Source organism: Scaptodrosophila lebanonensis, unplaced genomic scaffold, assembly GCF_003285725.1.
Source record: "Scaptodrosophila lebanonensis strain 11010-0011.00,11010-0021.00 unplaced genomic scaffold, SlebRS2 tig00000043-arrow-pilon, whole genome shotgun sequence".
NCBI classification, from domain to species: domain Eukaryota; kingdom Metazoa; phylum Arthropoda; class Insecta; order Diptera; family Drosophilidae; genus Scaptodrosophila; species Scaptodrosophila lebanonensis.
In genome coordinates, this window is record NW_022060545.1 from 1,083,651 (window position 1) to 1,107,601 (window position 23,951).

At 38.7% G+C, this 23,951-nt stretch overlaps 2 protein-coding genes across 2 annotated transcripts; both read right to left on the minus strand.

The window, feature by feature from the left end:
- Positions 1 to 12,488: 12,488 nt before the first annotated feature.
- LOC115622863 lies at positions 12,489 to 14,849 on the minus strand. The gene is made up of 2 exons (XM_030516948.1): positions 14,697 to 14,849; positions 12,489 to 13,787 (listed from the first exon to the last, which is right to left on the minus strand). The coding sequence occupies exons 1-2, from the start codon at positions 14,839 to 14,841 to the stop codon at positions 12,538 to 12,540; spliced, it is 1,395 nt and encodes a 464-aa protein (XP_030372808.1). The 5' UTR covers positions 14,842 to 14,849; the 3' UTR covers positions 12,489 to 12,537.
- A 1,609-nt stretch (positions 14,850 to 16,458) lies between these two features.
- Positions 16,459 to 20,655, minus strand: LOC115622210. Its single transcript, XM_030516106.1, has one exon. The coding sequence runs from the start codon at positions 20,653 to 20,655 to the stop codon at positions 16,543 to 16,545; it is 4,113 nt and encodes a 1,370-aa protein (XP_030371966.1). The 3' UTR covers positions 16,459 to 16,542.
- Positions 20,656 to 23,951: the final 3,296 nt, after the last annotated feature.

The window sequence follows — 23,951 nt, forward strand, 5'->3', positions numbered from 1 at the left end:
TTTTCCGTATATTTTGATCTCATCATGAAATTTGGTATTTAACAGTTTTCTTCTAGTGCACCACCGGCGAAGATATCCATCTTAGAGGAAGAACCATGTTTATTTATATATATAAGCATGTGCATGTATTTAAGGATAAAGAAATCAAGCTTAATACCAGGAACATTTTTATTTATATATATAGGTAAATGTACATCTTTAAGGATGAATAAAATGCTAGGTCGCGCAGGTCAAACTCCTGAATAACCTAAACTGTATGTGTATATTTATGACTGCATGCATGAACTTCTATGTAAGCAGAACAGAGTTGAGTCAAAGCAACAACAACAACAATAATAATTCAGTTTAGATTCAACATATCACTATCAAGATTGACATGTCATTGTCGCATTTAAGTAAAAAGTTCTAAATATTACTGGGGCTATCACTTATAGCTGGAAAGTGGGGTCCTGCATCAGGAAGAAATCACATACTTGTCCGTTCTTAAGATTTTGAAGAATCTAGATACCGAGTATGGTTATTCTAGCTCTTGTATTTCCTGGCTCAATGCCTAAACTTAAGGAATCTGCATACATAATTTTCTCAAATGTTGTTCAACTGTTGCGGCGGTATTTGTTGTTGAAACCCTTTCGACAGCCCTTGAAGTTTAACAGTGAAATTTGCGACCCTTTCTGGTGTTTTTATGTGAACGATATTTTGTGTTTTACATGCCTGCAATACTGCTGCCAAGCGCCGTACTTATTTAACCACAATGGCCATAAATCTTGTGGCGCAGTGGCGCAAAGAACATTGCCGGTGGGTGGCAGCAGACAAAATCAAATAGATTGAAATACATTTTTTATACCATTAAGCAAACTACTGCGGCTGTTCTTCGCATTTACTTTCATTCCTTTGACTTTATTGTGCCGCTTTGGCTGTCAGCAGGATGAATCGACTGAGGTGTTTGCCTCTTTAACCGTATTGATTTATGGCAATCGATTCGCTTTGACGCCATCGTCACAAGTCAAAGGCCGCACAGACAGTTGCAAAGCGCGCGCCTGCAATTTGTCAGTGCGTCAGCGATAAGCTTATTGAGTCGCAACCATATCCATGGGCATGGGTTCTTTAAAGCGCTCTAATGACAGCCATTGACGCACCCACAGCCATACACACAAACACTATTATTGGCCTCACATTGTTTGCTCACGCACGCAACCCAAAACTTCCTTGAGCGTTTAGAAAAGCGCTTTCGATTGAATTGAATTCAATTCGATTCAATTGGTTTGCAATCTTCAAAGCGTGAAAAGAGCTCGGACATACTCGTACGTACAAACATGTACACTCTTGTTAGACTATATATCTTGTATTGTTTGGCTTGTGTGTAGGGGGAGGATTTATCACTGATTGCAATGGTATTGACGCCCTGGAGCCATAAAACGGACACTTATTGCACGCAACAGCTGACCTAGCCCGGGCTAGTTTTGGCGCCAAATTGATTCCATGAAAAGTTCACTGAACCATTTGCTTCAAAATCTCTTTTGTATTTAACCTCCCGTTTTATGGGAAGGGTCTTCAATAAAATCTTATTTATATATAAAGCGAAAGTGTGCAACTTATTAAAAAGATAAAATGGAACCCTAGTTGATAAATTTTCCATGTTTCCCTAATACTTCATCTGTCTATTTTGTTTGCATCTCAGACATTTTGAAATTCACAACACTAATAGTTTCCTAGGCAATATTTTTCTACGCAAGAGTATATCATTACGAATTGGAAAAATAATACATTTTAGATGTAGTTTCGTTATTTTGTTCATACAGTAACTACAGAAATACAATGCATGTTTTTTTTATGATTCTCTTTAAAAAATCAATAGTGTAAACTGATATATAAGAAATATTTTGTGCGGCTAAACGACTGTTTATAAATTCAATTGGAATTTTATAGTACATTCATTAAAAACTACATTAACTAAGTACTGTTTGCTTAATCGCTTTGAACTCTTATAAGTCTAGAATAGTCATTATTGATATATAATTCAAAATATTATTACAAATTAAATATAATGCATGCATCATAACCAGCTGCTAAATTAACTAATGGATAACATAATTGCAATACTTTAAATGGGAATCATGAAATCATAGAGGTACGTCCTAAGAAAAGATTAGCCAAAAACGCACTACACATATTTCCAATTCTGTGATATATAAAGATTTAGGAATCATACTCAGCGTTGTATTCGTTTGAAAGGCAAGAAACAAAAAACATTCGATTATGATAATATCTCATATTACAGAAAACGTGATGGAATTTCTAACGTTTTACTTTCATGTGTGCGTTTTTATGCAATTGGTAAGTAAGGATAAAGGTATATTTTTATTTAGCAGCACCTTTTAATACATAGTACCTTTGACGATAACGGTATGCCAACAAACGAAGTGTTCGTTTTTTGCATCGAATATAGAATGGAATTCAGCTTCTAGTAAAACTTAAAAAAGTCTTCTTCTTCTTTATTTAGTAATGAAATCACGGAAACTTTTCGTGTATTTTTATTAGCAATTTCTTTATACCACATACGAGTATCGTAACATTGAAATTCGTATGCTAGCTTGTTTGTTTGGGACGTATACAAAAAAACGAAAACCAGGGCAACAATTTAGTTTGCATGCTAAACTTATGGCGAATGCAAATGCTACCCTCCCGCCTCATCTAGGAGCATGCTTCCCACGCTTCTTGCGCGCACGTTTGCATATTTTTTTCGTTCTTTTAGTTTTATGCTGCAGCGTTTACCTTCCCCTCGGCCATGTCGCCATACTTTGAGCAATCTTTTCACCGCATTTTTGTGGTTTCACATGCAGTGCTCAACACTGGTAGCCGCCTGCCACCTCTTGCCTCAACATTGCGGCCGCGCCGGCATGCCAATTGTGGCAAATGGTGGAGGCGATAAAAAAAAGCGCAGCAACGTGTATAAAGCAGTGCAGCGAAACGGGCATGGATATAATACTATACATGGGTGTACGACATGCTGTCAGCTGTTCTTGTTGTTGGTCGAGATGAGAGAAATGCTGGAACATTTCAGTTTTGTTTCCCATGCCATGCTTCATATTTTAGTGGCCGGTGTGGCTCATAATTTTCTTCGTATTTGCGCAGCTACTCAACCAACTTATGAGCCTTGTTGCCTGGGTGGTTTATGAATGTCTTGTTGTGCCATCAGCAATGCATGTTTCATTTAAACCTGCTCTCATTTTATATTTGATGAAGTATGGCATAACTTTTTTACGTTTTGTTTTTATTGCTATAAAATTTGCTTTCACAAACTGTATTTATATGCAGCCCACACACCAACCCGCTTTCGTATGTCCTTGTCAATTCACTAATGTTGTTACCGTTAAAATTTAACATAAAACTTATGGCATTTTCATTTGTTTTTCTCTGGGCCACCAAAACAAAATAAATCATACAGCTTCTTTAGGGCGCGCGCAAAAGTATGCTATAATGTTTTCACGGGCATTTAATGAAGACCTACGCATCCGGAAATCGTTACTTTAATTTGATGGGTCAAGGCCTTCTATAGTTAATCATAAAATGTAGATTATATGTAGCTTTTCTGTGTGGAAAGCTCACTGTGACTTTTTTTATTCATATCATTATATTGATTTAATTTCTGTGCTTACATTTAAAGTTGAAAAATGGGGATTAATACTTGTATTTTACAAACATTTTAAAATAATAAGAGAATTATTATAATTTTAATTTATTAGCTTCAATTTATATATTCTTTCTCTCATTTCCAACAACAGCAGCCCATTTTCATATTTTATTTATTATTCACCTCTTTTTATACAATTTATGTGCACTTACAGCGAATTAATATTGTATGAAAATTGTTTACAATATAAGTTGCAAAGGAACATACGAACATTTTAAAGTTTAATGAGGATGCATTCTGTTTTAATTTGTTCGCATTTGGAAGCCAAGCCTCAATACACTTTAAGTAAAATGTCAATTTATTTTAAGATAAATGTAAAAATTTTAAATAAAATACTTAAGCATGCACATATAGAATATAATTTTAATGTTATATTCATATACTTGTCGTTAGGCAGTGTTTACTTTTTGCTGATAAGCTGGCTGATTCACTATTATACCTTTTATGTATACATATACCTATCCATTGAAAGCCCTTGAGCACCATATTCAGCTTAAAGCACTCATTACCATATCAATCTACGCGACTTACGCATTTCATGCGGCGTATTGTTTGCAACTAGGGCTGGCTACATATGCTGCTGTTGAGCACAGGCTGAATTTATAGAATGACATTTTTTGATAGAGCTACTGTGATGATATAAAACAATTTCAAGAAGTGCTTCGTCCATATCATCACATTTCGACTGTTTGTAATTATATTAATACAAAGCCAATATCAGTTAATATTTATTATATTTGTAGTCACTGGTTTCAAATACAGCTCTTCAAAAAACAAGTGTAATACTCGTAAATAGTTTCGCAAAATACAGAGAAATTTCATATGTCTTATTTTTGATTAATGTTATAATTAAAATAAGCACAAATTTTTTTTTTTTTTTTTTTTTTTTTTTTTTAATTACATATATACAATTTATTAAACTAGTTTTCTACTACCAATATGGCAGCTTAAGCTAGTTGAAAGTTAGGGAATACAAAAGTTGTCTATAGTAAGCATCTATAGGACGCACTTATATCTATGTACATATATACAATATTTACAATGTTTTACATGAAAAATGATTATATTTTATGATATATACTATATATTTTATACAAGGGATCTTGTGGGGAGATCCTTTGGATGGCACTTCTTCAGTCTTCTCTTCTTAGGTTTGGACAGGAGCCGCCTCGCTAGTGCGTTGGGGTGACTGCCGAGTCGCTTCTCGTAATTGCTTGCGTGCATTTGAATGACATCGCCAACCTTGGGGACACATAAGTCTCTTTCGATGTCCCTAGTGTGAAGATGAATTTAAAAAAAAGATAGTTTAATTCTTAAAACGAAATTTACTTTAAGATAATAAATTCTGATTTAAAACTGGAACAGAATGTATTAAAATACTTTATCTCTAAACACAACATATGTTCACACGCCCTGGCAGCCAGTGGGTTTTTGGAACCACCCTAGTCAATGAAACGCTTTTCCATAGCATACTTACAAGCGCACTTAACAAGTGATTCAGTTTTTGCCGCACGGGCGCACCTACGGGAAATGCGAGGTTGAGAAGGGGGCGTGGCTATTTCATATGCTCCTGCTACACATATGCAAACGAGCCACATGCGGCACGCATTTTTCTTTCTTTTTTCATCTCATTTTCCTGTTCTTTTTTACACGTGCGCTGCAGTTTCAAAGCCCGGCGGAGAAAAAATTTGAATAAGCTGCAAAGTGGTGGGGTTTTGTATTGCAAGGGCCGCTTGTATGTAATATCATACCTTCGGGCGCATTATCGTCCGATTTTATTATTTTTATGTTTATGATTTGTGCTTTAAGTAACCGTTGCTGCCGCTGCCGCTGCCGCTGCCGTCACCATCGCCTTTCACTTTAAAATGTCCACCAAGCGAGGGTGCACCCTTTGGTCATCGTTAAAACGTTTGCTTTTCTGTTTGTTGTTGTTGTCGTTGTTCGGCTTGCTGCCGATACTGTTGTTGTTGTTGTTGTTATTATTGCTGGCACAGTTTTTATAGCACTCAACACGCTACGTGTAATTTAAAACAGGAACGGCATAAGGATGAGTGAATAAATTGGTTTTTGCCGCATAAAGCCATTATGTATCGCACATGGTAGGGCGGCAAACACAAATACAAACACACAAAGGCTAACTGTGTGTGTATGAATTTTAATATGTGCGAATATTTATATAAAACATTTCATAAGGCGCATGCAAGCAAGAACAAGGCACGAAGGCACAGGAAGGATGGCGACAAGTGGCAGGCACTTGGGTTGGCAAAACCGAAGATCAAAAGGTTCGCAGCTGTCATCTAAATGTTGTTGTCCTTCTTGTCCCCTTTTGGCTGTCAATACCGCAGCGAGCTGGTGCGCAGCCTGAGGGGGTTTTTATATTATTATCGTATTAGGCCTAAAGCCTAACGGTCCCTAAGACAATTGCTGATTTCCGAAACATTTTCTTGCTCGAATCCGGTAATTCATACTTACTCGTATATTTAGAGCATTATGCATCCCTTTTGAGTTGAGACTCTGGTGTGCAACTTGTTGAGCGCATACCCTTATTATATTCTGTACCAGAAGGATAAAAGGATATTTTAAAATCACTATCTCTCTCTCTTTTTTCAGTCAACTAAATGCATTGAGAAAGCCTGAGCAGGTGAGTTTTGGCAAGTGCCGAGATTTTTTTCTTTAAAAAAAAAAAAAAAAAAAATTGTTTACTATTTTAGACTTGTAATATTTATTACTTTTTTGGTCAAAAAAAAAAAAAAAAAAAAAAACAACAGTAAAATAAAATGAAAGTAAATAGAGAATTGTTATCAGACTTCTACATATCTTGAAAGGTTTTGTAGGTGAATCCCTACACACCACTGGGTATGTGTCGTCTGCGATTGTGTGTCATCAGTTATGAATGGCTAGTTAACACGTTTCACTTTACGGTTGACTCACCGAACGTGGCCCAACAAAAATGAGAGTTATTGGCACTTGTCAAACGGGTAACCAGGCCATCAACAAACAAAATTCAAACCTAACTCGAATGTCAACCAACAAACTGCAGAGTAAGCCACAGTCCTGTCGCTATGTGGCAAACATTTGTTTCATTTTTTTATTTTCCATTTTTTGTTTTTTTTTTTGCTATGCTCGGGCCATTGCGATGACTTTCATTTTCGTGGCCATAACTTTTCACTTAAAATTCTTCATGAAGCACAAATTTGTGCCCTATATGGCAAACTCGATGAAAGTTTATCTGCCGACAAAACTAAATTTGCAAGAAATTGCAAAAAAAAAACATCTTCAACCAACGGCCAACAAAAAAATAATTGAACGCAATTCACGCAGCTGTTGTCGTTATATGTTGTACTTTTTTAAACCGTCGTGTTGCTATGTACAAGAAGAAGAAGAAGAAGGATGCATTGTGTCCTGCGGTCACCAACGGAAATTATTATTATGTATATGTATTATATGTATATATGTATATTTATATTTGTATGTGTGAGTGGTCGGTCACTTCGTTCTTTGTTATGGCACGGCTCAATGTATTTTTTAATATTGCCACGATTTGGGCACACTTTTTTGCTATGCGAGTGTGTGCGTGTGGGTGTGGGTGTATATTTTATTTTGATTAAAATGCATATTAAATCTTTGCAAACAACAACAGCAACAACAACAACAACGAGAAGAAGCGCAACAACAAAAGCATAAAAGTAATATAAATAATTTCCTGTGCCCACTTGTGTCGTTGTGCGCCTTGTTTCCTTCCGCTGTTTGGTTGCTCGGTTGGTTGCTCGCCTGGCCGTTAACTACATACCCGGATACAAGTTTACATAAATACATGCATACATACATACATATATATGTACATACATACATACATATATTCATATATTGTATATATCAAAGTTCGATTCAGTGCCCAAGCTCCTCTGGCTGGTCTGTCTCTCGTGTCGTCCTTGTTGCATACAAAAGGGCAACCAAGCCGAAATATTTTCAAGTTTCCCCTTTGGCTTATTTACATGTGTAACGACGGTTCCTTCCACTCATGTTATGGACAGACAGGGTGTGGGGGAGGCCGTTTTGTTTGGTGGCAGTGGGAGTGGTGGGCATGCGTGCAAGCGGCATGATTTATATTGAAAATTGAGGTTTTTTGTTTGCATGCTTGTTTCAGGTTTGCGTTTTTATCACAATGGAATGTTCGATATTTGATTGGGTTTTATGCATGAGCTGATGGCAGGACCTGCTATAATATCATCTCTCATTCTTTCCCTACTCTATTATCATGCAAGTGGCAAATGAAGCTTGACGTCATGAGTATAAAGTTCAACTGATATGCAAATATTGTTTATATGTATGTGTATACGTGTGCCGGTGTTGGTGTTGGTTTTTACAAAAAGAAAGGCTTCCTCTTGTTATTTTTTTGTTTTAAATAAAAAGTGATAGGTGCTTGGATTTTTTAATTCGTTTGATTGTTTCTCTAACGAAATAATAGAGCTTTCACGGCACTTTAAACAATTTTTATGTTAATATAAAAAATTATATCAAGCAAATATCAGCTCGCCCCCTCGTTTTAGTGACAAGATGGGAAATAATTTAATATAATGAGCCCTCAAGATATTGCTCATATTTAATCTATTCCATTTAGTCTCAACTGGCAGCATATGAATGTTTCTGCTTTTCTTTCTCAGAATGTGGAAATGAAGCGAAACAAACAGGGGAAAAAAGTTAGAGCTGGAGCATTTTTGTCGAATCATTTTTTTCTGTCAAAAAGCAAAAGTTGATAAGAGAAGAAACTATCAACGAAAGAAGACTATGTACTTGAATAGTTCAACTAAGAACTATTCGAATGGAATAATAACATTGGGTTTTGCCAAAAAAAAAAAAAAAAACGAAGATTCTTTGTCCCTACATCGAAGTGAGAGGCAGTTTGAATCGAAATGTTCTTATTGCTTTTGTCGAAACTGGAAACTCTAAATAAAACGATTTAAGAGTATTTAAAGCAACTAAGTTTATAGGTTATAGTGTTATGCTGATACAAAGAAAAAATAAGGGGAAGATGCTAACTTAATTATACAATTCAAATCTTTTAATTACTTTTAATCATATCTTAGATCTAAGATTAAAATATTAAGCAAGTGGCTGTGTAATACTCTTTGACTCTCAACAAATGCAGCTTTGTTGTCATATCCCTTAGATAATGTAATAGAATGTTATTCCCTGGGACGACCCACAAAACTAATTCACCCCAAGGATTTGGCGTTGCTGGTCGCATCTCGCCCTTGCAATGACAAATAAAATGGTATGACCGCCATAAATGTTGTGCGGTACAACTTATATCTGCGAATGAACAAAAAATTCGTTGTATAATTGCATCAAAGAAAATCCCAAGCGCATCAAAACGCGACCCGAGCTTCCCTGCCATTTTATTCACTCACAACAATTTAGTTAATCTCACTTAGCCGGGTTTTAGCTCAAAAGGACGAGGGGATGCAAAAATGTACATCCTTACTACTTGCATCTTAAAAAAAAAATAAATAAATAAATAAAAAAAAAATTCTGTACGTGCACACAATGGCGAATGGCGAATGACAGAGAACAGTAGCAGAGCAAGAGCAAATGAATACAATATGAAAATGGCGTTTCATTTTACTCGCACTTCGTCTATGTATGTATGAAAGTATATACATGTACATACATACATACATGGGGTGTGGGTATGTGTGCATAGGAATGGAAATTGCAATGGCAGGCAGGCAGTAAAAATGCAAAAGCAAAACAAGTTGACAGTGACATTTAATATCCTTATTGTTAGCACAGGGAATTTATTGCTAACAAAGTCGTTAAGTAGGCTAAAGTGTGTGGTTCGGTAAGTAAGCCGGAGAGGGGGATACAACGAGGTCCGAGGAGGATTTGCATCTGAGTTGAAAATCGCCAAGTGCCAGGACCAAACCATGCCAAGAGTCTAGAGTTGCATTGAGTTGCAAACGGCTAATAAGGTCGTTACAAAATTGAATTTTGAGCACAAGCTGGTAGAGGGTCGAGATCCTATGTGGTTGTGATTGAGGTGTTTGATTAATGGCCTGCCATTGGCAAAGTGCCTGTACTAGTAACACGAACCATTCGGCAAATGGAGAGAAAATGCACTTGAATATTACTGAGTTCAGACTACGATTGGAGCAAATGTGTTGCTGTCTCGATGTGTGAATGAATGCTAATAGAAGACAAGGCTATTTCCAAGTTTAAATCTTTAGACTAACAGAAATGTTATGTTGATTAATATTTTTAGCACTTCAAAGAATTTTCTTCTATTTGATTGAACATCTTCTCTAGCTTTTTTCACCACTCTATATCTGATTGGTTCGATTTAACTATCAAGTGGGTTCCAAAACAAAAGCTGAAAGACATATTAATTCGATTCGATTAAATTTACTTGCTGTATATGGCAAGTTTTTATTTAATTTTGAAAGTCAATTTAAGTACCTTATTCAAGTGAATTCTCTTATATGTACTATATGTATAATAGGATATTGTTCAATAAAAAATATTGTGAACAAGGACAACCCATAGATTTCCAAAAACTTAAACATTCATAAAGCTCGTATCACATGTGTATCTTAATCTTTTAAATACCGTGTACCCAAAGGATAAAACGCCTAAACGCCAAATCAAGCTATGTCTGTTGCTGAAAACATTTGAATAGAAGCTTTTCCAAATAGCTCTACCAGCTTTTGTTTTTGAATGATATTAACTCTTGTAGGTTAACCTTATCAATGCAGCATAATTTTTTTTTGTTTTATTCTTAATCCTTAATTTGACAGATAAAAAGCGAAATGCTTAAAAAAAAGATGAATGGCACTGATTTTCATATTATGCATGATTCGTCTATGTATGCCTTAGAATACCTGGACTTCGGAAACTATATGAGAGATAGCGGTATTGAACTTATCATGTAAATTCCTCTAAGTCCGAGTAATGCCAAAACTGCTTTAGTAAGTTTTCTTTTTATGGCCAAGAGGTACATGCTGTTTTTATTAGCATACTCTTAGCCCCCCTTCACCCACACGACGTGTGTGGCATTACTAACACCCATTGGCTCGTCCTTAGCGTGTGTCCTCCCCTTCCCTTTCGGCTCGCTCCTGCCGCTTATTATGATGCTCGTTATGGCTTGTTGGCTGCTCGTGAAAGTGCTTGCAATAACGGAGCCCAACTGAAATCAAATAAGGCTACATTACTTGGGCAGACACAGAAGCACACATACATACATATGTATGTACTCGTACTCATACAAACGAAATTTGTTCCGCAACATTGATTTAATCCTTTTTTGTTTTACCACCCACAGCAACTCAAAAGAGTGACAGATTCAAACCATTCGTGACGCTGCTTCTGCATTTCTCCTTAAATTTTTCATGGATTTTTGTTCGCATGCCCTTTTCCGGCATTTGCGGCCTTGAACTCACTCCGCATTATCATAAAATCTCTTTTGGCTGCTCCTTTCTGCTGTTCCCTTACTTTTTTGGCTTTGTACTTGGTCCTATTTGCGCCTCCGATACATTTACTGATTGACTTTGAAGCACATTTCCCATGCTTTCCGCTTGTTTGAACGCCTCTGAGTTTCGAATGATATCGGCGTGGAGGGGCAAGGACGAGGGCATGCCAACATGTGTGCACACAAATTATCTATATTACTTATACGCTAGCTTGTCGTAAACAATATGTGATTTTTGTTTGCACAACAGAAGAAAAAAACATTCTGTGCTGAGTTCGTGCATAAAATTTAGACATTTTTTAGAGCAACCGCACTCGTTGACTTGAACATGACGTCCAATATTGCTAGAGAATAAATTGAATTTGCAATCTACAGCAATGGCAAACATATGTCCAAAGATGTTTAAATCTTAACTAGAAATTCTTTGCAATTATATAAAAATATAATTATTCTAGAATTGAAGGTCAACTATATAACTATAAATTGTATTGCATTGATTTCACATTCCAAGCAGCTTACCTATGGGTTTTAATTAATTAACAATTAATTAACTTACAATTAAAGCTTCAAGTGTTAAGTCATATCTGGTTTTGATACATCTTTAATAAAATTATGGCCTCAGCTGTTTTAATTTAGTTTTTCTAAAGTATCAATTGTCCGCCAGCTTAATCGCGAAATTAAATTAGAATCCGGCTAGAGGTCACACCCTCTTGATCTTGCCAATAGATTTATAAAAAGTATAAATAATATAAAGTTAAATAAGACTAAGCTGCTGGCTTAAGCGGCATTTGCATTTAGTTATGAGTTTAATTTCAGTCATAAAAATAACAGCATAATTAAAGTGGCAATTTCAAAAAAAAAAAAAAAATATATATATATATATATATATATATATATATATATATATATATATATATATATATATATATATATATATATATATATATATATATATATATATATATATATATATATAAAAGCTAGAAAATTCAACATTCAATAAAAACTGTCAATACTATTTCAGAAAATCATTTGTAATGAAAATCAGTTTGGTTGATCTGCCCGTTAATATACTTTTTAAATGTATCAACAAACCAATATTACCTATTGTAAAATGTATAATAATGGTATCATGATCAAAATACCTATTTTCAAATTTGAGTAATATATTCGCGGACATTCAAGCACCTGCTGTCAATATTGGGAGGTTGGCAAAAATTTGAGATACTTCGTAAAAGCTGTAAAGTGCAACACGTTGACACATTGCTCTGTCACCTATAGCCAGCGATGGTCCAACTAGCCAGAGACCCTTAATAAACCACGCTGCTCGGCTACAATTTCCGGGAGTCTTTATTGCAGTCACTTAGCTACCTACGACTATCTAAACCAGCAGCTCATGCACCTCGCTCAGCTGAGCGGGCAGATGAGCGACAGCACGAGCCAAATCTGCAACAGTACAGGCATATAGATAGCCTTTGCTCAAATTACGATTCTGGAGCCAACGTAACCAGGCGACCAGCTCCTGCACCGGCTCACATATCACATACTCGGCCTCAAACTGGGCCTGTGTAGCGAAGGGATTGTTGACGCCCACCAGCGCTATGCCGCGCCACGGATGTACACTGTCGATGAGGACACGGTAGAAGAGGAGCGGGACCGGTAGCACGCCATTGTTGTTGGCATCGCGGGCTAGGAAAAAGCCGCTGCCTTCGCTGCCAGGCATCGACATAACACCCCAGGTGCCCGTATACACGCTCACATTTAGCCCTCCCCGGGCCACAAACTTGCGCGTCTCATCCTCCACAGCAAGCCACTGGCCGCCATTGAAGATCTGCCACTGTGGCGCCACATTCAGATAGTTGAAGGTGCTGCGCTGCTGGCTGGCATAAATCAAGTCCGCTTTGGCCGCCAGATGACCGCGCGATAGAAACAAGCCACGGGGCACATCAAAGAGCCCTCCTACATTGCCTGGATTGGAGCTGGCACCCAGCAGCTGTGCCGCCTCCTCCATTTGATGGCGCTGGGAGTAGAGTGTATGCATGTTATAGCCGGTAAAGTGACCCGCCTGACTGAATTCCGTGCGCTTCACTTGCCGTTGAAAGTGCACGCTCGCCGGCACCAGACGATGGTGCGTGTAGTGCGTGCGCAGCTGGGAGGCATCGTGGCAGATCTCCATGGTAGTTATAAAGCGTTGGTCGCTTATGTTATAACCAACCCGATAGAGATGGGCCTGGCCGCCCGCCTCCTCTCCGCACTGCTGCTGCAACCTCTCCACGCTGTAGCGAAGCGCCTTTTTACAGACAAAGTGTCGAAGCTCGTGTTTCCCACCCACCCACTCGAATGTCCTGTCGTGCAGACAGCGCGCGCTTATGCTTCGCGTATTGTGCGCCACCTGCAGCAACAAGGGTGCATCCTCGTCGCTATCATCCTCGTCTTCGTCCGTGTTGGCGGTGGCACTGACATTAGCAAAGGATTTTGTGCAATGCAGTTCGATGCTGGCGCCGCGCGGTATTTGTAGCTGGCCCTTGCCATTGGGTAGCCAATATTCGGAGGTATGTGGACGAAGGTAGAGCGGCTGCACTTGATTGGGGCGTGGTAGATCCTTTTGGACATCCAATGTGCATGGCGGACCTAAGAAAAATGAATTTGTGTCTCACACTCTTATCTCAAATATCAATTTTAAAAATATTATTATGTGACTTCGACTAAAACTTAGTGTATAACGTCATTCTACATTTAGAAATGAGAAGCTTCAAAGAAACTGAGACCTTTTTTTTAAACATAAGACATTTGTTTGTCTTAACTGTCTCTACGGCTTTATTAACACTATTGCCAAAATATTGACTTAATTTTTAAGCAAATCCAGAGTGTACTAAGTATAAGTAAAGTGTTATTTATATGAAATTTTATTTATGCTTACAACAACTGTTTTTGTGAGTTTTCAAAGCAGCTGCTTTCTTATGAGTTCTTAAAGAATTCTTAGGAGAAAAATGTTGTTCTATTAATGCTCGGAATGTGTGAAAGAAGAGTTGTTTTGTTTATTTATTTAGTTAATAAAATTAAAATAAATAAATTAATAAAATTAATTAAATAAAGCACTTCCATACGAAGTTTTCTTTTCATGTAAAGAAAACGATTCATAGAAACAAAAATCAAAAAATTGCACCTAAATTTAAATTATCGTTGAAAGTTTTGAAAGCTTGCATCCGTAGTGCACATATTATATGCTTATTATATTATTATATTTTTATTGTACTCGTATACGGAATATATTTTGTAATTCTATTTCTATACCTAATTGTCAATAAGTTTCGTTAAAATTAGTCGCTCATTCATAAATTGTGGCTTGTCATTTATACAATTTTAGAAAACCTACGCGCATGTTTTGTCTTTGCCGACTTGAGGTCAAGAAATGTATTAATAAACGAAGAAATGTTGGAAATAATAAAGAGGGTCACCAACAGTTAAATAAATCTTTAAGCTTATAACACCGATATAGCCAAAAATAAAAATAATGTATACTTGCATTTCCTTACTCACCTCTCTCAATTATCGTATCCACATGCAGGTCTTCCAAATCTTTGATTACTTGTTCCACATCTGTTGCTGGCCTAATTGCTTCACGTGCGCGAATTTCGCTCACGATCATCGAGACAAATAACAGAAAGAGAAACCCACGGAGCATCGTCTTGACGTGGCTCAGTCGCGGCGCTCACTGAATTACATGCGGTGGGTTACAGGTGGTTTTTAGCTCGACGCCGATTCTTCGCTGCCGCTGCTGTCGTCGCGCTGTCTGCTATTTCGTGCAGCTCACCTGCTCTGTCCCACCAGCTACCTTGTTTGTTTTGTCTTGATTTCTTCTCATTTGTTCTGCTGTCGTTATCGTACATTTTCACTCAATGCTCTCGCGCTGCCAGTGTTTTTATTGTTCTTGTTGTTGTTGCTGTTGCTGTTGCATTTTTAATGCGCGAAAGCGCTTCCGAATTCTTGTCAAGCATGTGTACGAGAGTATGAACAAACAATCTCTCACTCTTACACACGCATACACTCACCCAACCACACAGTCTTAATTTGTGTGAGTCTTTGAACTGTGTTAACGAAACGAAAACAAAAGTTTCTCAGCATAATTTTTGAGCAATTCTTCGCTTTGATGTGTTTGGATACTCTCTCTGTGCGTTCTACTCAATAGAGTCTGTTAGTTTTGTAATGTTAATGTTAATGTCATTAATAATGATTTCTAAAAGGTTCCATAGGTTGTATAGAAACTATGAGATGTGTCATTTAGAATTTATAGATATAATATATAAGTTCATACTAATTACAGGTTAAAACTTAAAAGCAAGTGCATAGAGTCTTTTCTTTTATAACTATATGCATATTTTTGCCTAATGTGTCCATTATTGAATTTTATTTACATTTTAGTCAATATTTTGTTCAACAATTTTAGCTTTTTATATATTGAATATATGTATGTGATTCGTAATACTTTATTTATCTGCCTTTATATTGTTTATCTATGTATCTACCTAACCGATTAGAACAATGCAAAAGCTAGTTGTCACTGTTAGTTTAATTATATTAGAATATTTATATCTAAGAAGCATTTATTATATCTCGAATATGAGAATAATGTCAATCCAGTCTAACTCAACTCTTAAATTAATATAGTATACAACATAGTAAAAAATTGACTGCTTTAAACATTTACAACAATTGCAAGATATTTTCATACCTTCAAGTGGAGCAAGAAAAAATAAATATGTTAAGTGCAAATACACAATCTTATAAATATTGTATTGCCATGTTTACGGAAGCTTATCAAACAACCCACCCACTTGATGGCCACGAATTTTTTTTGGCCTTGCTCGCACATCTTGTATTAAGTGACGTGAAATGGAAAGTAGCGCAAATATAGTATACAAGAAAGAAAAAAAAAGAACAAAACGAGCTCCACTTCAAACAAATGCAATAAAAACTATTCAGACCCATTTCCATGCCCTTGATAAGATAAACAAAAAGCCACGAACTCCAGGGCCAAGATAACGATTGTAAAAGTCACTGCCTGGGAAAGCCTGCCAAAGTCTCTATTGTAAAAGTAAATGAGGGCGGGCCCAAGGCCGCTCACTCGTTCGCTCGTGTCCAGTAACGGCACGTGAACAAATATTGACAGGCAGGCCGACAAGTTGTAAATTGCCCTGCCAAGCCAAGCCAGCCCAGCCAAGGCACCATATAGACCAGCAGCAACCGATAAGGTATGCTTATCAAAAAGAGACGAAACGTGCACGTTGTTGAGTAGTGGCAGCAGATTTATGAGGTAGTCGTAAAACAAAGAAAACTAAATTACATTGGTTACGTAAACTTGTAAACTAGCGTATGATGAACGTTATCAAACGCCTAGGATCCCATTCACCTGCAGGTCTTCCAGCGGCAAGTCCTTCACCACAGCAGTGAAGTCGTCGACTGTACAGGCATATGAATAGCCACGGTTCAGATCGTCCTTAGTCCAGCTAACCCAACTCAACTGATCACCAATATCTTCGCAGATGAGATAGTCACGCTTGATTTCCTCCACATCGATATGGGGATTGTTAACGCCAATCAGCACGATCCCATTGCGACTCTCGCGATCGATTATGACGCGATAGTAGAGACGGGGCACTGGTATCAGTCCATTATTGTTTTTATCAAAGTTTAAGTATAGCTCCGTCGGAACACCATTTACATCAGGCAGCGTCGACACGCCCCAGGTGCCAGTGTAGCAGTCTACGGTCAGACCCTCACTGGCCACATATTTGCGCACACTATCCTCGACTCGCTCCCAATTTCCAGCGTTGAAGTTTTGCCATTGCGGAGCCGCATTGATAAAGAAGAAGGTCGCCCGCTGTGGTGAACCAAAGATAAAGTCTGTTTTGGCTGCCAAATGACCACGCGCCAAATACACGTTGCCACTTATGTTGAAGTAGGGGGTTACATCTGTTCCCAGAATTTCAGCGATGGTCAGTTGCTGTTGAACCTGTGTATACATGCCATTCACATCCTTGCCATCATAAAAGTCGCCGGTGACGAATGTAGGACGGCCCACCGAACGCTGGTACTGTGCACTGGAGGGCGTTAGCACATGATGCACATAGCGAGTCACCTCGACATTCTCATCATGGCACGCATCGAAGAGGTGCAGGAAATCGTCTTTTGTGGCCAGCTCAAAGCCGACTTCGGCCAGATCCGTGCCGCCATTACACTCACGACCGGTGCGACGAGCTGCATATTTTGGCCAGGCACTGCACACAAAGTCGCTGAAGCTAAACACACTGCCTAACACTCTCAATTGTTGCGTACCTTCACAAGTGGCCTCCAGCTGACGGTGTTCCTGGAATGGCGCAATAAAGGCATCTGTGCAGTGCAGCTCTAAGCGCTCGCCATGCAGCAGCTCCACCACGCCTTCGGCATTGGGCTCTACGAAGTTGGCCTTACCACTTTCCCCTTCACGCACCACGAACAGTGGCGCTGGGTCATTGAAGTCGGCGCCATTCACACTTAAGCTGCAGCCGGACTCCGATGGCTTATTTACACCCAATAGACCCGTGGTATGCAGCTGCTCTACTGGCAAATCCTGTACCACTTTAATAAAGTCCTGCACATCACAGGCGTATGAATAGCCAAGAGGCAAATTGAGCCTATCCCAGTCGATCCAGTCTATGTAGACGCCCACATCCTCGCATACGACATACTCTTCCAATATGTTGGACAATGAGGCATGAGGGTTATTGACAACGACCAAGGCAATACCTGCGCGACTTTCCTGATCAATAATAATGCTGTATACTAAACGCGGCACTGGTAGACGACCCTGCTGCTTTTCCTCGTCCAAATAGTCTAAATAGAGTGGAGTTTCTTCGCCTGCCGAATTGGGCAATGTGGAAATGGACCAACTGCCCGCATGTACGCTTACGTTCAGTCCCTGATCAGCTACATAGTCGCGCACACTACGCTGAATACGCTGCCAGTTTCCAATATTCACGCTGCGCCATTGCGGCACCGCATTTACATAGAAATGTGTGGCTCGTTGCGCCGAGCCGTGCACAAAGTTCTGCCGCGGAGCCAACTGTCCACGTGTCAGATATAAGTCACGACTGCTATCGAAGTAAATGCTAGCATCTACTCCCAACGTTTCGCTAAAAATCTCCTGCTGATGCGACTGTTCGTAAAGCAAATTCACATCCTTGCCCGAGTAGAAGTCGCCACGCAGAAAGCCTGGCTGTGAAACGTCCCGCTGATAGGCCACATTGGCGGGGGTCAGCTCGTAGCGCACATAGCGAGTAATTTGTGTGAGTTCATCGAAGCAAAGCTCAATATGCGGCAAAAAGCCGGCGGCCACATCAAAGCCAATGTTCACCAATTCCGTTCCACCTGCGCATTCTTGACCCGTGCGCAGCGCCACATAGGTTGGCCAACTCTGGCAGCTAAACCTGTTAAACGCTACTTCGAGACCCTCGGCCAAATAGCTCTGATTACCCAAACACTGCGCTGTCAATGCCGTGAATCTGTTGAATGGAGCAATCAGTGCACCCGTGCAGTGAAGTTCTAAGGATTCACCTTCGTTCAGGACAAATCGTCCACTATCATCTGGTAGCAGCCAGCTTAGTGCACCGTCGGGTGTGAAGAGTGGTGCAGGATCGTTCAGATCGCCATTGATGTTAAAGTAGCAGGTGTTGGGTGTCGGCTCTGGAGATGTAGGGGAGGGTAATGTAGGAGTCGGTGCTGGTTCAGTGGTTGGACCCGCAGGTGCAGTGGTGGGGGAACTAGGCGCCTCGGTAGTTGAAATGGGTTCTTCAGTAGTTGGACTTGGTGATGCAGTGGTGGGGGAAGTGGGTAGCACAGTGGTTGAGCTGGGCTCTTCAGTGGTTGAACTGGGCTCTTCAGTAGTGTGAGTTGTTGATGCAGTGGTGGACGAGCTGGGTAGTTCAGTAGTTGAACTGGGCTCTTCAGTGGTTGAACTGGGCTCTTCAGTAGTCTGAGTTGTTGATGCAGTGGTGGACGAGCTGGGTAGCTCAGTAGTTGAACTGGGCTGCTCAGTAGTTGGACTAGGCTCCTCAGTGGTTGAACTGGGCTCTTCAGTGGTTGAACTGGGCTCCTCAGTAGTTGAACTTGGTGGTTCAGTGGTTGTACTGGGCTCCTCAGTTGTGGGGGAACTAGACTGCTCAGTGGTTGGCACTTCCGTTGTTGTGAGATCGTCAAGACCCAGAATTCCACTTGTCTGCAAATCCTCCAAAGGCAAATCCTTTACAACCGCTGTGAAGTCTTCCACAGCACAAGCGTACGAGTAGCCCTCATTCAGATCTTCCTTTTCCCAGGTGACCCAACTCAACCGATTACCAATATCCTCACATACCACATAATCGCTCATTATTTCTTCTAAGCTGGCATATGGATTATTAACGCCAATTAGCACAACACCTTCACGGCTCGCCCGATCTATTATGATGCGGAAATACAAACGAGGCACTGGGATCAATCCATTGTTGTTCTCATCGAAATTAAGATAGAGCTCCTTTGGCACGCCCTCAACATCTGGCAAGGTCGAGACACCCCAGGTGCCCGTGTAGCAGTCTGTGGTTAGATTGCGATCAGCCACAAACTTGCGCACGCTCGTCTCTACTTTCTCCCAGTTTCCGCCATTAAACGTCTGCCATTGGGGTGCCACATTGATGAACAGAAACGTGGACATTTGCGTTGAGCCAAAGATTTGATCCGTCTTCGCTATCATATGACCGCGTGCAAGTATCCTGTCCTCAGTGTAGTTAAAATATGGCGACGCATCCAAACCAAGTATTTCGCTGATTGTTATGTTCTGCTGCACCTGCGTGTACATGGTGTTCACATCCTTGCCACCATAAAAGTCTAGCTCCAAAAAATTGGGCCGTGCCACACCGTGCTGGTAATCGAAGCTAGACGGATACAGTACATGATGCACATAGCGAGTAACCTCAGCCACTTCATCATGGCACACGTCATAGGTTTGCAGGAATCCACCGTCGTCCACCTCGAAGCCAACCTCCACCAGATCGGTGCCGCCATTGCACTCCCGTCCCGTACGCCGAGCCGTGTACGTGGGCCAAGCCTCACAGCTGAAGTTGGCAAACGGATAGATCAACCCATCCACCAGAAAATACTTCTGTTGGAGGCACTGCGCGGTCACCCTACTGCGCTGCTCGAACGGCGCCTTGAAGCCATCTGGATTCGTGCAATACATATCGAGCAATTCACCATTTTGTAGGCGCACCGTATCCGTGGGATCTGGTACAATAATCTCGTAGGAATTATAGCGGGCGAACAGCGGCGCCGGATCATTGAGATCTCCATTTACACGAAACTCGCAATCCCCGCTCACTATAACACCCTCGTCGGCCTGCGGTAGGACACGAGGTATGCGCGCTGATGCAATGGCAATGGCAGCAAAAAGCAGTGCCAATGGCAATAATAGACGGACACCGGACTTCATACTGCGATATTCGATTCGCGTATGTCAACCCTTCCACGAGTCGCACATCATTTTTATACGTGCGATAGTAAATAGTTTCAGCGATATGGCACACTATCGCTCCGAGCATTCGAAGCACGAAATTTATTTATGGCAATAGGTAATCTTTATTTTATTATTATTTTTTTTTTTTTGTTGGACGTTGATCAGTAAAAATATAAAACTTAATATACGAACCATAAAGTCAATCCAACCAAGGGAGCTTTGAAACTGCAACCACTGCACTAATTAAATTAAAAACAAATAAATAATAACCAGCATAAAATTAAACATTAAATATTTAAAGCCTTAACATCCATTATGCTCTACAATTAGCAAATTCGAGTTGTCATACCTGAAAAAATAAATAAAGATAATATAATTTCAAAAAACTGTTGGAAAATATAAAGAGATGTGATTGACTTGGTCAACAAAGAGCTTATCATTCAACCGACTCTATAATCTATATGATTAAAGCATAACAAATTTAGCCAAATAATCCGCAAGGTAATTTTTATTTACAAATCTTACAAACCGAACCTCTTAAATGGCTTATCTGCTTTGATAACTCTTATATAGGTCTCTAGGATCCCATTATCATGGTTGGAGTACATTAACGTGACATATCTGACATGTGAGTGCCCGCGTTTCGTACTTATCGGTTGAATAATACCTATGAACGTATGAAATCGATGCCTTCTTGAAAAGATTATGCATTGTGAATGAAAAGCAATGAAAGCCATTTATTACATGTATAACTGATTTTGCAAAATTTTCTATCAGGCATTCAAAAATATAATATATGCCTAGAAATTATTAATTAGTAGGTATACAAGTAAACTGTGCGAGTTATCAAGTATTTTAGTCACACATTTCCTAGTAAATAGATGGGGAAAACCTTTAATCAGCCACCTTTTAACTTGATAAGTTTACGTACTCTTATGTGGTATTAAGTTGAAATACATTTTTAGCTTTTTTGCAAAATGCAAAACCTTACAAGAATAGTAAATTATCATTTACGTTAGTAGCCACAAGACTTTCGAGTCAATGATGGGTTTTTGGAATTTGATATTATTTTTGCCCAGAAAAAGTCGGACTACATATTATACCATATAGCTCTTATCTTATTTTGTAATATAACATACTATATTATACCACAAAGCTCTTAATCGTTTAAGAAAATAATATTTGCTAATTTTATCTTATTTAAAAAAAAACAAATTTATTTTTTAGTGGAAATTTGCCAAGTTGAAATTAAATTTAATTCTGGCTGCTTGATTATACTATATAAATAAATATAGATATAAGTAAATATAATCATAATGGAATAAAAGTTTATGAGCATTTGTGAATAATTGTACTTCGATTGGCTAGCTCGCATTGAAGTTAGTGGAAAATTTATGACTAACTAATTATTAGAATGATAATAACAATAACATCAATAGTAATTGATGCATGTATAACAAATAACACTCTTTTATGTCAAATGCCTTTTTAATGTTGTTAAAAGTGCAAACTCAGTATTAGAAGTAATAAAACGATGCCAAAACCTATTCACTTAAAGGAACAAGCACATAGTATTTCTCTCGTATTCACTTCCAGTGGCATGTTAATTAATTAAAACTGGCAATACCCGCACGCTGCACACATTTCTAGTCTGAGGCGAAATCTGTTTGGCGAAACCGAAACGCATTCCATCAAATCAGCAGCAGGATCATTCATCAATACCAATGGACAAGAATCTGAATTGAGTGAATGCTGCGGCCAATCGCAAATGGAACATAGCTGGTGGAAATGAATGTAGAAACACCCACGACACTGTCGACTAATTTGTGGCACAGTTCGTGCGTTCGAGTTTTTATGGATTGAATGCGAGGGACGGGGCCGCAAACAAGAACAAGAAAGGGGGAAAAACAATGTAAAACAAATCATTAGGTAATTGAATTTGGAAATACAATTTATTCGTATTTGTTGCTGACAGCTGCTACTCACAGAACAAAATAAAAATAATCTGCAAAATAGGCTGTCAATAAAATGCAATAAATATGTAGACATTCGACTACATCCACACATCCACACACACACGTAGAAGCATGTTGGGCGAATTGCCTAAAAATAAATTTTTCGAAACATGAGCAATTGGCCACTTGACATATTTCTATTTTCATATGACTGCTTATCAATGACAATTTAATTCTATGGATGTGGGGAGATTAAAATTTATGCGGCGAAAAGGAAAGAAACGCATAGTTGGAACCAGTTGTTCAGATAAAAAGCATATGAGCGTATGAACTAGATAAAAAATAGTAATAATAAATAACAGTCAATGGAGACCTGAAATTGTTATTGTAGTGGACTTTGAAGCTGTAATATTATTGTTTCATAAGGAATTGTGCATTACGGTTCAGTTTTGTTTCATATTTTGAAGAGTTAAGGCATACTATAGAAAAAAGATATTCACACTTTAACTTACCGAATATGAAAATAAAAAATATAAAATAAGGAACTCTGCTTTCTTCAGCGTATTCGAACCCTATGTCCACGAAAACATAATTTCAATATTTAAAATAGTTGATTGAAATGCGAACCTAACGTATATTGTGCATTTACTAATCAATATTTTCAATCAAAAATTACATCACCTTTTCATTAGAGACTTTAAACATTATTTAGTATTACAATTTGCATCCACATCCTATTAAAATTTGAAGAAGGCCTCATTTAAGCCGCTTATAAATAAATGAAAAATTGAACATTTTGCTCAATGATTTGTCATTTACATAACAAAGCGGCAAAAAAAAAATGTGTATGTGACATTTATCAAATGCAATATGTTTGCCAATTTTATGTAACCGACATAATTTGTAATACATATGCAAATTAGGCAACGCGTTTAATTTTTGCCAGCCACCGATGCGGCAACAACTACAACAACACGTGCGCACGTGTCCTTCGCATTAATCAATTATTTTATTTAGGCGTAAGTTTAGCGTTTGAGCGTGACAATTCGTGCATAAATCCTGAGCATTAATTTATGGCAACTAATGCAAATACATGGCGTATGCGCAATTTCTCGTTTGTCCAATTAAAGCAGAGCGCCCTGTTACTATAGGCAATATTATCAAGCCAATAGGACAGTTACCAACGAAATTCAATCAATGGACCCTGAAATGGGGCAATTGGGGCCAGAGGTGAAGGCCCGTTGTGCCCCACTTAATAGCAATCTTAATTATGCTTTTTCCATTTTCCATTTTGTCCTTCCCAGCTTGCGGCTCAAT